Source organism: Silurus meridionalis, chromosome 11 (assembly GCF_014805685.1).
Source record: "Silurus meridionalis isolate SWU-2019-XX chromosome 11, ASM1480568v1, whole genome shotgun sequence".
Classification (NCBI taxonomy): Eukaryota; Metazoa; Chordata; class Actinopteri; order Siluriformes; family Siluridae; genus Silurus; species Silurus meridionalis.
The window spans coordinates 2,582,791-2,596,711 of NC_060894.1; the positions used below are offsets into that span (position 1 = coordinate 2,582,791).

Genomic DNA, 13,921 nt, shown 5'->3' on the forward strand with positions numbered 1-13,921 from the left:
ATTCATTTTCATTCGGGGCATGAACTTTTGTTCACAGTGGAAGAAATTTTAAGCAAAAATAAACAATTAGACAGTAATTTGTAATTCGGTTTCCTAATAAAAATGTATTGAAAAGACAACAGTGATTTATTTTTTTATAATTGTCTTGAATATAATTGACTTTTACAATTGTATCAAATAATAGAAAACGATTAAAATGAAATATTTGCCTTATATAATGAAAATATTTGGGTTTGAGGTTAAAGAAAAAGATGAAAAACATATCTTTAATTTTCTGATAGTCCTGTGTAAATGTATGAAACAGTGTAGAACACATCACCAAACCAATTCAGTAGGGGAAGTCGTAGCTTTGGGTTATTAATGGAGCCCCCAGTATGACCAAGATGCCACTTTTGGGCCCTTGAGCAAAGCCTTTAACCCTACAAGTATATAAAGAATTTATTTCCCTGCACTCTACTGCAGCGGTCCCCAACCTTTTTTGCGCCACAGACCACAGACAAAATAAAATGATACGACCATAAAAACTGGTATTTTCTAAATATAATAATAAACGTAAATCCACTGTGTTGTTTTTTGTTCATTTTGCTCGCTTGGGGGTTTGAATTTAGCAGTAATGTATTATGTGTTAGCGGCCGGAGCCCCTTTAAGAAGGTAGGGATGGAGGTAAGTCATGTGACCAAGGCATCATGACCTGCATCAAGAGTGAGTCATAGACAGATGTGGTGGAGAGAATCCAGTAATTTTCCAAAATAAAACATCGTTCAGAATCAGATAATAAATAAAAACGGAAATAATGTATGTTATGTATTCTTTCTGTGCGGCCTGGTACCAATTGACCCTCAGACCGGTGCTATTCCACGGCCCGGTGGTTGGGTACCACGCTGTAATGTACATCTGACAATTGGAATATGACTAAGTTGTGCCCTATTAAATAAATTGTTGAAACAGTTAATAGCTCTGGATACATAAAGAAATGTTTATAGGGAAAAAAATAGGCAAGAATAAAGCTGATAAAAATAGAACGTAATCAGAGACCATTGCCCAAACACTGGGCATAATCAATACAACAATTTGGAATGTTAAATACATTAGAGGAATAATGATGAAAGGAAAAAGAGAACTGAATGAGAAATCCAAGCAGCTGCTTATTATCATGAGTCGTTTATTGATTATTGCTTGAGTAAAAGTTTTTCACGAGATAAAGAGTAAAACTGATTTCTGATGAATATAAAATAATCACTGAGTAAGACACAGAAGATTAAATGGCTAGATGTTTAGTGTTAATAGTTACTAGCTCTACTGTTTGGTACGGTGTGTAATGTTTACACAATAATCTACATGGTTATTTGCAGCGGTCGCTGGATATGTTCTTGTTCTCCTCATTGTACTGAGAAACAGCAAAGCACTCGGCAGCCTTCCGGTCGCACTCGCAGATGAACATCTCACAATTGTTGTTGTTGCCTAAGTATGTACAAAAAGAAATGAAGGTATAGGGATGAATGGAAGGAAGGAAGGATTGTTTACAATTTTATATAATACTACTACTCACTACTATTGTTCAGTCTGTAGAACTTGTAAAATATTATGATAAAAAGGTTTCATCGATCGTCACTCACTCTTGCAGGTTATTGTCTTAGTTGCTTTGTCACAACTATAGGCATAGATCTCGGTGTAAGGGTTGTCCAGGATTGGCCAGCACGCTTCGTGTTGCATGGCATCACTGTAACACTTGTCATGTATTTCACAGCATCTGCAGTTGGAAAGAAGGGTATAATTCAGTAATCCATGGTGGAAGTCCCACTATGAAGGTCTCAGTAGCCAGTATTCCCAATGCTTGCTTATTTCCATTCCTGGGCAGAATGTGGGCCCTGGAGCTAGTTTTTCCATTTCAGAGATTCATGGTACAAAGATTTGAACCTAATTGGAGCTTTACAGTTTTCCATGTACTCTGGGTTCTCTAGTTTTCCTTCAACTTTGAAAACTTAGTTTTGGCTAAATAGTGGAATTGTCCCAAGGTATGAATGAGGTTGTGCAAATGTCAGTGCATGGTGCTATATAACAGACTGGAATCCCAACCAGTGTGTGTGTGTGTGTGTGTGTGTGTGTGTGTAATTGAAATTTTTATAGGCTGTGCAGAATTAAGATTTATTGGTGTCCACTACTGGATGAAACATTGCAAACTAATATCTGCATTTTTTTTTTCCTGTTTCTGATACTAAGCAGTCATTTTTTTTTTTTTTTTTTTTTTATATATTTGCTGCCTTTGTAGTAAATCATTAGCATTATTATTATTAATTTTTTTTATTCATGAATATGAATAAATGTATACTGGTAAAGAATTGACTTATTCAACTTGATTTGCAGACATTCTACAACATTAAGCGTAACAGTAAATTAACAAAACAAACAAAAAATATATATAACAGTATATGACAAAAATGTACTATTTGTTATAGTTAAAAAACGGTTTGCTGCAAGAGGATTTTTTAGAAATTGAGCTATTTAGGAGAGTAATTTCCCACATAAAACCTAAAAACCTCTCACAAAATCAGCGATTGATGAACCACCTGGCACAGAGACATCAGCTTTTAAAAGTCCGTTTTTATGCGACATCGTGCACCAAACGTTGGGCCAAAATCATTAATCTACCCCAAATCTCAACGAGTCAATAATCCTAATCTCAATCTAAAGCTCAAACATAAAAGAGAGGAATAGAGCTACTGTATATATGTTACATGGTATATAGGTATCTAGCAAATTATGGTTTATTTAGAGATAACTCACAAAAATCCATAAAAAAAGAAAAGAAATATACATAATATTTATTGTATATTGGCAGATGTTATTATGTAGAGAAATTTACAACTATATTACATATACAACTGAGCAATTTTGATTAGAAGTCCAATATTTAACCCTAAACTCTCACGCCACAGAAGAATAAGAAGAAACAAATGATGTAACTTTATCGCAGCCTTCTGCCAATCTCTCGAAATGTTCAAAAAAGAACTAGCATGCTCTAAAATAAATCTACCTTACAGTTGAGTAAATCTACCTTACAGTTGAGACCTGTACAATGTCGTGCAATGGTGTGGGATAATTACATTTTAGAAAGGATTGAACTAACCCTGAACAATTTAAGTCATACTGTAGCAATCAAGCAAGGAAGAACATTAAACACCTACAAACAAGCATTCAATTCATCGTAGCTTAAGCAAAGCAATTAAAGGTGATGTTGAACCTGTCCAGCTCATCAACAGGGGTTCCTGAGCCTCCCAAACCACAGTAGCAGCCGTAGTTAGCGTAGTCTAGAGCTGGCCAGCTATCGGGCTTGACACAGACGATCATAGCCCTGAACTGCCACAGAGCCTTGTAGTCAGTAGCCTGAGCTGAATTACACACACACACACACACACACACACACACACACACACAAAATAAGTCTTGATTCACAAAGATTCCAGATGGAGACATGGTTCAAGCCAGAATTCCTATAATAAAAACAATTAGCTTCATCTCAAAGCTGCGTTTTTCAGCATTTTCATTGCCTTTGTAGTAAATCTTTAAATTGTTTAAGACCCATGAATTATAGGGAACCAACCCCAGCCATTAGGGTTGCACGAGCCAGTGCACTCTTAGTGCCGGTCCCAAGCCCGGATAAATGGGAAGGGTTGCGTTAGGAAGGGCATCCAGCGTAAAAACATGTGCCAAATCAAACATGCGGATGATCCGCTGTAGCGCCCCCTAACGGGAGAAGCCGAAAGAAAGTTATACATAATTAACCAATTTGGTTTGCTTTCAATTTGGAAATTCAACAACCAGGAAACGAACCAGACCCTAATGTCCAGACCATCACAGATTTACTGCTTAACAGCATTTTATGGATTTTTAGTTCCATTGGTCTACCATCAGTTTTAAAGAAAAAAAACAAAGCTTGCACTTGCCAACAGTTAGGCCAAATACTAGCAGGAGAAAAGTGTGGAGGGTCTTCATGGCGTCCTGTGGAGAGTTTCACATAGAAATCATGCTTCAGCAATTTCTCCTTATGTAGTCACAACACAGCCTTGAAAGGTTCAACCTGTTTAGATAACGAAGATTTGGACGTGCATTAATTTCTGTGAACATGTGGATACATGGCTGGAAATTCTCACGAGCTGACAAAGTCAACTTTATCTCACATCGGGATACGCCCATATGATGGGGAACTCCTAAATGATACGCTAACACAAAGCGGAAACACGTTCTGGGTTTGTTTCGTTTTCCTGTATTCACATTTTTGTTTTTTTCTTTTGATATATTGTCCATTATAATGGCAGAAGAGATGCCACCAAGTAGAAATGGTAGATCATGAGTTTTTGGACTGGCTGGTCAGAAACATTTTTTGATCCAACATACTTGATCCAACAAATCTGGTGGTTCGCATAATGTTTTTGAGCCAACATGGGTTCCTTGTACTGTCAATCCATCCATCCATCCATCCTGTAATGTTGACCAATCCCTAAACCCTTACCACAAAGGTGGAGGTACACAATTGTATAGGATCCGATAGCATAACGTTTTCTCTTCACTCGACCTAGGAGACCAGTCACTGTTAAGTGAACAGCTTATATTCAGGTCTTAACCTTATATACACAACATCCTTTCAATCTTTTTCTATCGGCTTTGGGGTCTCCACAGTGAAACATCCATCTCCATATCTCTCTGTCCTCCACATCTGCCTCTTTCAAACCCACCACCTTCCCTCACCACATCCATAAACCTCCTACTTTTCTCTTTTTATTACAAATAAACTCATTTTTAATACACAACACCAATACCAATAGAGAACAGTGTCTTTACTCTTTTATACCTTTAACAGGGATGTTAAGATTCACTAATTCGCATCAGCATAAAAGTTAACAATGTGATGCACCGACTTGGCGTGCAACGGATACAAGTTAGATTTTTTTACAAAAACATATTTGCATCGATAAAAAACAATTTAGATTTAATTATTAGTAAATGCACTATACTTTTATTCATTAAGAAACTGACCAATATTTTCTATGTAGATTGATTTCTCGAGCACATTCTCTCAGCACTGCTGCTGCTACGTGACGTATATGACATACCGCTAATACGACTGAGGCGTGTCCAGAGAGTCACATAGAATACAGATTAACATGGCAGAGGTAGAGCTGGGCCATGCGTTAGAAGTCACATAGGTATATTGACTATTTGCTGTTTGTCTGAACCAAAGAATTTAAAGTGAAGTACCCGTACCATACTGAATTGCTTAGCGTCGTGTTTTCCATCGCATTGTGTCGAATCAAATCGCATCTGTAGCTGCTTCATAAATATCTTTAACGTATCGTATTATTGGCTATGCATAACTCAGAAACCTCAGTTTTGGAGATTCACATGCCTAACCTGTACACTGCAATTTATAATTACACTATCTGGCGTTTTCCCAGAAAATGATAGCTTCCCTTTTTTCAGTCTGGTTCCTCTCCTCATGGTTTTCCTCATCTCAGTGACATCTGGCTTGCTCATTTGGGAATCTATATTTAGTCCATGGTCACGCTGGTTATTTTTTGACCCAAAGAATAAACAGAAAAATCTATGGGGTTTAAATAAAAAGGTTTATTGACAGTCAGGTTTTTGATTCTCTTCCTTTGAGAGCGTACGTTACATTTTAGACACGATCATGCTGTACAAAAAAAAAAAAAACACAAATCTAGATGCTGATGATTAGTCAGAGAAGATACAAAAAATACTGAATAAATCATGACAAAATGCTTTGACTATATGAAAGTAAATGAACAAAAAATTATACACAAATTGGTCCGTTTCTTCGACGAGCACAACCAGTTTTAAAATCATAAACTCTGTAAAATGATCGCTATGTTAAAAAAGTAACAAGTCTCACGTTTCATAATCTCGATGTTCCCTTTTTGTTTCCACATTTTGCACTTTCAACAAATATATACCTCACCCTGAGCTCCGATTCAGTCTCCGTCATCTCGTACTGCTATTTTAAAACGTAACTCCGCATCCTGAATTCTGGATTAGTCAGGAGGCGTTTTTACGTTTTCTAGAACGGCAGTTCGGACACTCGTGGAGGTTGCAGGTCACAGGTTTATAATTGCATGACTTGGTGCCCGTCGGGGAAAAAAATTTTCAAGTCATCGATGTGAAAGTCGCTCATTTCTGAAAGCGGTTTCCAGTGTCAGCGAGAGGTCAAGAGTTTGTCGCTTTTTCGACGACACGTTCAATACCATGATGTAACTATTAACGGGTTAAAAAAAAAAAAACAACCAAAAACAAACTTCTTAATACATAAAAAAATAAACGGAATAAAACATTTCAAAATGTAACAGCACACGCCCGAGTGTTTCATCCTTTCTTTATGATAGAACCTTAAAGATCTAAATCTAGGTATATTTTTGGTCTCCTCCACGCCATCTGTCTACGTTACTGGTCTAGTTTATAATGGTTAGATTTGGCAACCAGTGCCATAAATTGTGTGTGTATATATATATATATATATATATATATATATATATATATATATATATATATATATATATATATATATATATAGACAGGATAAGACGCCTTCACTGGACACTAGTTCTCAGTAGTGGAGTGGACTGGTGTTGTTGAGCAAAAAGAAGGTTGCTGCCGGTGTCAGATGGGTTTATAGAGCAGGGTGGTGACGTACTTCTTCTTATAGCGATGTGTGGCGCTAAGAACCATGACTCCATCCTGGGAATGATAAAAAATAGAGATGTATATTTTATATATGAGATAAAATATTATTGTTTTTTCCCCATGAAGGTGTTGTACATGGTAAACAATGCAATATACACTTTCATAGATATAGTTTTGGGACACCTGATTTGGAATACAGGCTTTCTCAGACACGATCGATCTCAATCACAGCAGATTTTCATCTTTTCATTAATTATATTGTTGGAGGCGCACATTTGCTTGAACTCAGAAACTCAATTCAGTTCCAGCAGGACAAATGAAGATATGCTTTAAAAGTGTTGGAGTGGAAGATCTCCTGCTATAGAACTCTGATCTCAACCCTACTAAACACCTTTGGGATGAACGCTGACTGCACCCCAGGCCTCCTCACCTCCATCATTACCCGACATTATTAACACCATTGCGGCTGAATGAATCTCCACAAACACACTCAAACATCTAGCGGAACATCTTCCTAGAAGAGTGAAGGTTATTATAACAGCAAATAGGGACTAAATGTGGAATGGGGTGTTGGAAAAAATACAATTGAATAAATATATATATATATAAATAATCTCTCTCTATCTACCTATCTTTTGGTCAGGTGTCCATATGGTGTATTAACATCATGATACACTGTTCTGATTGATATCTACTCAATGTTTTCTCATTTTGTCTCATCGGTTTCTTTTCTTTCTTTCTCTTCTTAGTGCCATGTCCACTTCTATGTTTATATTCATGGCGAAAGCTTAGTTTTGCTATACAATTTGACCGAAAATTTTAAATACGTTTTAGATTAATTTTTTTTCTCTTAAAACTTTGATACGTCGTTTGCGTTCATTTTAAATTAATTAATTTTTAATTAATTAATTAAAAAAACCTTCAAAACCTTTTCGAGAGTTTAAGAGTAAAACTATTTCCTCCAGGCTATAAGTATTACAGTCCATCATATAACATGGACATCGGAATTGGACAGGTTTGGCGTTTTGGTGGATTTTCTCTCGTTAGTATAAATCTGTGTGTTACATTTTGAGTGTCCTGTTCGCCATCGTGTCTTCAGACAGATTACAGATGTTTAACATAATCGCTTATCAAATCACCTTCTGTATTATTCTAGGGCAAAAATTAAAATCACTAGTTTCTGCCCCACCAGCTATTTTCTAATGTAGATGTTTTCTACTCTGTCCTCCATTTTGGTTTGGCTCCATGAACTGACTTTAGATGCCTCCTTTTTCTTCACTTCTCTGGAATAATAAGAAGAATCCTGTCAGCAGGAGCTTAACAGCGATTTTTGTGAGACAAGGCTCTTGAGAATGCATTTAATAAGTGATCATAAAAAGGCCTTTCCATTTTCTAAATCGTTTCAGGTCACCTTTGGTTTTTATGTCCTTAATTTTTCATTTGGAACGGATCTCTTACCTTAATGGACAGGGCATAGAGGTGGTTCAGCATCACATGATTGGGCTCGGGAAGTAATGCAGGGTCACACTGGTGAGAAAGAGGGAAAAAAAAATGTATACAGTGCCGAGTGTACTGAATTTTTACTATTCATAATTAATTAAATTGTAAAAAAGATTCAGTATATTGACAAAATTTTTCCAGCCATAGTGTTTCCAAAAAGTTGTTCCCTTCATTTCAACTAAAGACACCCAAACCATTCCATTTCCAGCATGACGATGTCCTTATGCTCCAAAATCTAGTGGAACATCTTCCCAGAAGAGTGGAGCTTATTAAAGCAGCAAATAGGAACACGATGTGGAACGGGATGTTCAATAAGCACAGAAGAACCTTATAGTCAGGTGTCCACAAACTTTTGTCCATATATTGTAGTGTGCTATGAACAGAAGCATGAACAAGAAATACTGTAAAGACCCAGAAGAGTAAAGGCACATACGGAGATGCCCGTGTCCTTGTTGAGGATGACCTGCAGCAAGTGAGGAGGGAGGATGGGTGGAGACTTGAACTTTTCATCCTGTTTGGGGACGTAGGCATCCTGATGGTATGGTCCAGGAGGAGAACTTGAGAGATCTGAAGGAATATTAAGGAAAAGGCCTGGGACATCAAATAGAAATTATTGAGATGATTATTTCACAATAACAGTAAGTTTGTATATTTGTTTAAAAAAAAAAAAAAAAAAAAAAAAAAACAGACAAAAGCATCAAAGGCTGTTTAAATATTTAAATATTTAAGATATTTGTTTTGAAGTATTTTCCAGGCTTTGAATCCATGTGTCTGAAATTCAAGAAACTTTCAAAGTACTTTCTAGAAGGAATTATATTTCAATTAAAATATTCATAATAATTTTTTATTTAGCACATTTTTATTTTTGTAATAAAGTACAGGACTAGATTAATTTTTTTTAATCCAGTATCCGATTAAAAAATAATAATATCGGTTGATTAAATAATGAAATCTACCTGACATGTCCGAGCATTTCTGCGAATCCACCATGAGCGCATCGAACACCTCGAAGTCGGTTTTCTTCACCTGGATGATGTTGTTGATCGTACCCAGCTGATTGGTCACTACAGGCTAACGTAAAAAAAAAAAAATACATTATATATATATATATATATATATATATATATATATATATATATATATATAAATATATATACACGATTGAGGAGATTGCGCTGAAAATCTGCGTGATTTTCCTAAAAGCATGAATGCGGGTCGGTCACCTCGGACGGGTCGTGCGTCCACAGTCCGTCGACGTAGAACTTATACTGGTGTTCACCTTCGGGTAAGTCCACGATGGTGACAAAATTGTTCTGGCTGGATGAAGGAAAAGAGCAGGGTCAATACGCAAGTACTGAATATGAGACACCTGTAGGAGAAAAAAAAACGTAGGTTCGTTCCTTTAATTTACAGTCGTCTTAGTAACAGCATATACAGTTTCTCACAAAAGTGAGTGCACCCCTCACATTCCAGATACCGTTTTAGTGAATCTTCTCAAGGGACAAAACTATAGAAATGAGATTTGGATACATTTTAGAGGAGTCAATGTGCAGGTTGTGTAGCAGTACGAATTTACTGTCCTCTGAAAAATAACTCGACATACAGCCGTGCAATGTTCTATTCATCATGTTGATGTTTTTGTCTGCTTGACAGAACCAAATGAATTTGTGTATCTTGCATTAGAGCAGTATGAGTCCAATTCTCTCATACTGACCACTGGATGTTCAACATGGCACCTCATGATAAAGACTCTGTGAGGATTTGAGAATTAGAATCGTTGCTCTCCACGAAGATGCCGAGGCGATAAGATGATCAGTACTGAGTTACGGTACAGTGGTCAGTGGTCGTACAGAGGTTTTTCAGAGACAGGTTCCACTCAGATCAGACCTTGCAAGGGTCCTTCAAAGAAGTCGAGTTCTCATGCTGTGAGTCAGGTGTGGAAGCTGCTTCAAAAAACAGACGCATGAGTGCTGCAGCGTCGCTTTAGAGGTTGCTGAAGCAGAAGGTCCACTTGTCAGAGCTCATTCCAAGTCGCCTCGCCCCAGAAGGAAGGGTTGAATAAAAGTGGAAGTCACTCTGGATAAGAGCACCTGCCAAACTGATACACTGGAGACTCCTTCCATAAATATTAAAGTTATCTATTTGTTGGTTAGTTCATCATTCTTCTAAAGCCAAGCCAAGCATTTTTATGGCAGGATCAACGTAGTAAAAGGTATGTATTGTTGAAATCGACAACAGCAGCTATACGAGATCCTTCACTTTAATACTCAATCAGAACTTTTTCTTTTAAAACATTGTGGACTTCTAAATGTATTTCCAGAGTAAAAGCAGTTTCTGGTGTTGTTCTAGTTGCTGATTCATGTTTAAATGGTCCTTTTTGTTCTTTGGGGAGCACGTGTTCGGGGTTCATCAGAGTTTCCTAGAAAGGCATGAGTAAAGCCTTGAGGGTCCGATTTGACATCTTGTGTCTGGATTCAGAAGGGGATGTTGAGGAATTGTCTTAAAATGGTCATGAATGCACTGGTAAAGTATCGAATATATAATATGTCTTGGCGGAAAACGTCCGCAGGAAGACTTTTTTTTTTTTTTACATATTTTAATTAGAAGTAAATTATATATATATATATATATATATATATATATATATATATATATATATATATATATATATATATATATATATATATATATATATATATAATAAACATTATGCTCCATTATTACTTTTGTCTCATCTCCTCTTCTCTTTACTGTTTAATATTTGCTGTAGTTTGCCTGTAGCCTCACTTGAGCATTGAACATGTTTGAACATGAAACATGTTTTAGAAGAACGGCATAAATATTGCGATTTCAGAGATTGGAGAATTGAACAGCGTTGTGATATAAACTCAAGTGTCATTAAAAACAGAGTGTGTCTTTAGATGGACTCCAGGTGACTCCACATCTCATGTCCGTGTGGCCTGTTGAGATTAAAACCGGTTTAATACCATGTCCTTGTTTACCTCCTGGTTAGAGGGATCTTGTTTGCCCAGTTGTCGAAGGATCCAGAGAGATAGACCTCTTTTCCTGCACCTGTCCAGCGAAACACTGTGGGTCGTGCCAAGAGCTCCTTATCACCAGACTCGAGGTCCTGCCTCCAGGCTAAAAACTCCTCCTTCTCCAAGGGAGCCTGAGGTGAAAAGCAGGACAAGTGCACCACAGCACAATACATACCTTTAACACAGGTACACAAACTACCTTACTTTATCTAAAAAATAAATGCAGAAATGTAAACATATCTTTAAAAATGTGCTAAATAAAACAAATATGAATATATTCATTATATTAGTAAATATTGAGGAAAATAAAAAGCATGCATTTAAAATTAGACAAAATGTATCACACCAAATAAATAAAAAATTTTACAATTTATAATTAATTAAAAAAATAAAAAAAATAAAAAAAAAAACTTCAAACAGAATGTGGTGTGAGTGATTTGCCTCTAGAGGCCGCTCTCATACTGTAACGCAACCAGGAAAAACTATTCGGTCGACCTCTAATAAGGACATTATCCATCTGCTCTGTTCTTCCGTCAACAACTCACAGTTTTGCGCAAAACAAAGAGAAACAAAGTGATGAAAATAACTTTTCTTAGCGTTTTTAACAATGTTCAAGTTTTGTTTGAAAGCACAATGAAGTGTGAGAACCTGGTATTAGACAATCGAGGAGACTTATTCTGTAAGGTGGAAACTGAAAGGAACTTGAAGACTACTCAGATTACTCTGTAACCCATGGAGACATGATGTTGTCCTTTTTTTGTTTTGTAAGTAAACACTCAGTACCTTGAGATCCTCCCCATGAAAAATATCTGCGTCCTCAGGGCTGTCCATGAGGATTTTGGGCCGCTCCCCCTCTTTGGCACCGCGGCTGTCCCTGCGGTTGGCCTTCTCGCCGTGCCCCACTCCTGACCTCTCGCTGCTTGTGTTTCCCATGGTGCTTTTGAAAGTGGAGCCGTGCGGTCAGCAGATAAGACCTCAAATACTCTGTGGGTGAAAAGATAAAAAACAGCAGAAAAGACCTCGATTACAGTGTGGACAAACAGATAAATCACTTCTTAGTGCAGCTGACGCTTATATAACTTCTCTGCATTCGGTTTCCAGTGTATTCCTAGAACACGGCTAACGCCCTAATGACTCTGTGTGGCCGATCTCAGAGATCTCACACTGCTGTTAGATTCTCCATTCATCAGCAGCTTCTTCAACAGAAGCTCATTTCCTCAAACATTAGTATTAAAATTCTCAAACTTATATATAGCTGGAAAAGTCCGTTTACTGACCAAATACTTGTCCATATAGTGAAGTATAGAACAGAAGAAAGAAAGAAAGAAAGAAAGAAAGAAAGAAAGAAAGAAAGAAAGAAAGAAAAGACAGGCAAAAAGAAAGAGACACACAGACAGACAGGCAGACAGACAGAACAATGACAAAGAGAGAAACAGACAGACAGGCAGACAGACAACAAGGAAAGAAACAAAGAAAGAAAGAAAAGAAGACAAGCAAAAAGAAAGAGACAGGCAGACAGAAAGATAGAGACAGACAGACAGAACGATGACAGAGAGAAACAGACAGACAGACAGATAACAGACAAAAGAAAGAAAGAAAGAAAGAAAGAAAGAAAGAAAGAAAGAGGGTTGATAGTGTGACATCACAAGATGAAACAACCAATCGGATGATGTGCTCTTATGTTTTTTTTTTGTTTTGCGGCTCACTTTATTTTCTCATCACTCAGGAAAGTCCAGCTCAAGGACACTGGAGGGCAAACACACACACACACACACACACACACACACACACACACACACACACACACACACACACACACACACAACATTCCTCCCAGGAACATTAGGGCTCGCCCCAAATCCCACAGCACACACAGTGCACTGTACAGGAGGAGTGTACAGACTTATTGCACTTTGATTTGTACTTTTGCCCCTTTGGGGTGCAATAACTCATTATTTTCTACTCTGATTATTGACCTTGAATGGCACGAGCACACTGAAGTGTACACTATGTAGGGTGTATAGGAGGAATTTGGAACACGGCCACTGCAGGCGCCTATGAATATATTAGTACATGGTTTATTTATGCAAACATTATTTTATAATGGGTAGTATTTCTTTTCAAATCTATAAACTCATGCTGAGGACGTGTTATAATCTAAAAGCCGTTAGTTTTATATATTTAAAAAAAAAAAAAAAAACAATGTTGGTAAGCAATAACGCTCACAAGTAAACTAGCATCGCGTCCTAGCATCAAAGGCGCCGTGCAACTCACGCATGTGCAAAATACATTCATTTTACATGTAATTCTTACCTTTTTTGCGCTATAAAAAAAATAACAGTTGCGTTTCAACAAATGTTAAATTTCATCTCTAATTTTTTTGCATTTATTTCTATTTTCAAATCCACGTCGTATTTCGGTGCAAGACATCAGAACGGCCCCGCCCCCTGCAGCGCTGCGCGTGGTTGCCAGATTCCCGTAACAACAACAAAATAGCGCTTTATAAGGTTGCCAAATCGTTTCGATTTTTGCAGATGCATGTTAAAATAAATATAAAATTAATATGATTCTGGTTTTACATTACATTTTAAATAAGATTAGAAGTAAGGAGCATTTTTCTCACGTGTTCGATCTGCGTTTATCTAAAAATAAACTACATAATAAATGCATAACTTGAGTTGATCAATACC

The 13,921-nt window shown here is 37.0% G+C and overlaps 2 protein-coding genes across 6 annotated transcripts; both read right to left on the reverse strand.

Moving 5' to 3' along the window:
• Positions 1 to 1,145: 1,145 nt before the first annotated feature.
• On the reverse strand, positions 1,146 to 4,036 carry LOC124393667 (phospholipase A2, minor isoenzyme-like). The gene is made up of 4 exons (XM_046861628.1): positions 3,945 to 4,036; positions 3,242 to 3,389; positions 1,617 to 1,750; positions 1,146 to 1,461 (listed from the first exon to the last, which is right to left on the reverse strand). Exons 1-4 carry the CDS (start codon positions 3,991 to 3,993, stop codon positions 1,343 to 1,345), a joined length of 450 nt encoding a protein of 149 aa, XP_046717584.1. The 5' UTR covers positions 3,994 to 4,036; the 3' UTR covers positions 1,146 to 1,342.
• A 1,566-nt stretch (positions 4,037 to 5,602) lies between these two features.
• Positions 5,603 to 13,699, reverse strand: prkab1a (protein kinase, AMP-activated, beta 1 non-catalytic subunit, a). Of its 5 annotated transcripts, XM_046861971.1 has the most exons (9): positions 13,545 to 13,699; positions 12,015 to 12,215; positions 11,196 to 11,362; positions 9,417 to 9,510; positions 9,150 to 9,264; positions 8,927 to 8,964; positions 8,627 to 8,760; positions 8,152 to 8,220; positions 5,603 to 6,747 (listed from the first exon to the last, which is right to left on the reverse strand). In XM_046861971.1, exons 2-8 carry the CDS (start codon positions 12,162 to 12,164, stop codon positions 8,184 to 8,186), a joined length of 735 nt encoding a protein of 244 aa, XP_046717927.1. In that variant the 5' UTR covers positions 12,165 to 12,215; positions 13,545 to 13,699; the 3' UTR covers positions 5,603 to 6,747; positions 8,152 to 8,183. The 5 variants fall into 5 exon arrangements, with proteins under 5 accessions (XP_046717927.1, XP_046717924.1, XP_046717926.1 ...); XM_046861968.1 differs by lacking the exon at positions 8,927 to 8,964 and having other exon boundaries at positions 8,627 to 8,784; positions 12,015 to 12,217; positions 13,548 to 13,699; XM_046861970.1 differs by lacking the exon at positions 8,927 to 8,964.
• Positions 13,700 to 13,921: the final 222 nt, after the last annotated feature.

What these genes read in the sequence shown, in the direction of transcription:
- LOC124393667 (XM_046861628.1), bottom strand. Translation starts at nt 3,993, where the DNA reads ATGAAGACCCTCCACACTTTTCTCCTGCTAGTATTTGGCCTAACTGTT. An exon ending in CCTGTTGATGAGCTGGACAG is followed by an intron (nt 1,751 to 3,241) that starts GTTCAACATCAC and finishes TTCCAACTGCAG; the next exon opens with ATGCTGTGAAATACATGACA. An exon ending in TAAGACAATAACCTGCAAGA is followed by an intron (nt 1,462 to 1,616) that starts GTGAGTGACGAT and finishes GTACATACTTAG; the next exon opens with GCAACAACAACAATTGTGAG.
- prkab1a (XM_046861968.1), bottom strand. Translation starts at nt 12,164, where the DNA reads ATGGGAAACACAAGCAGCGAGAGGTCAGGAGTGGGGCACGGCGAGAAG. An exon ending in TTCATGGGGAGGATCTCAAG is followed by an intron (nt 11,363 to 12,014) that starts GTACTGAGTGTT and finishes TTTTCACCTCAG; the next exon opens with GCTCCCTTGGAGAAGGAGGA. An exon ending in GAAATGCTCGGACATGTCAG is followed by an intron (nt 8,785 to 9,149) that starts GTAGATTTCATT and finishes TTGATGTCCCAG; the next exon opens with GCCTTTTCCTTAATATTCCT.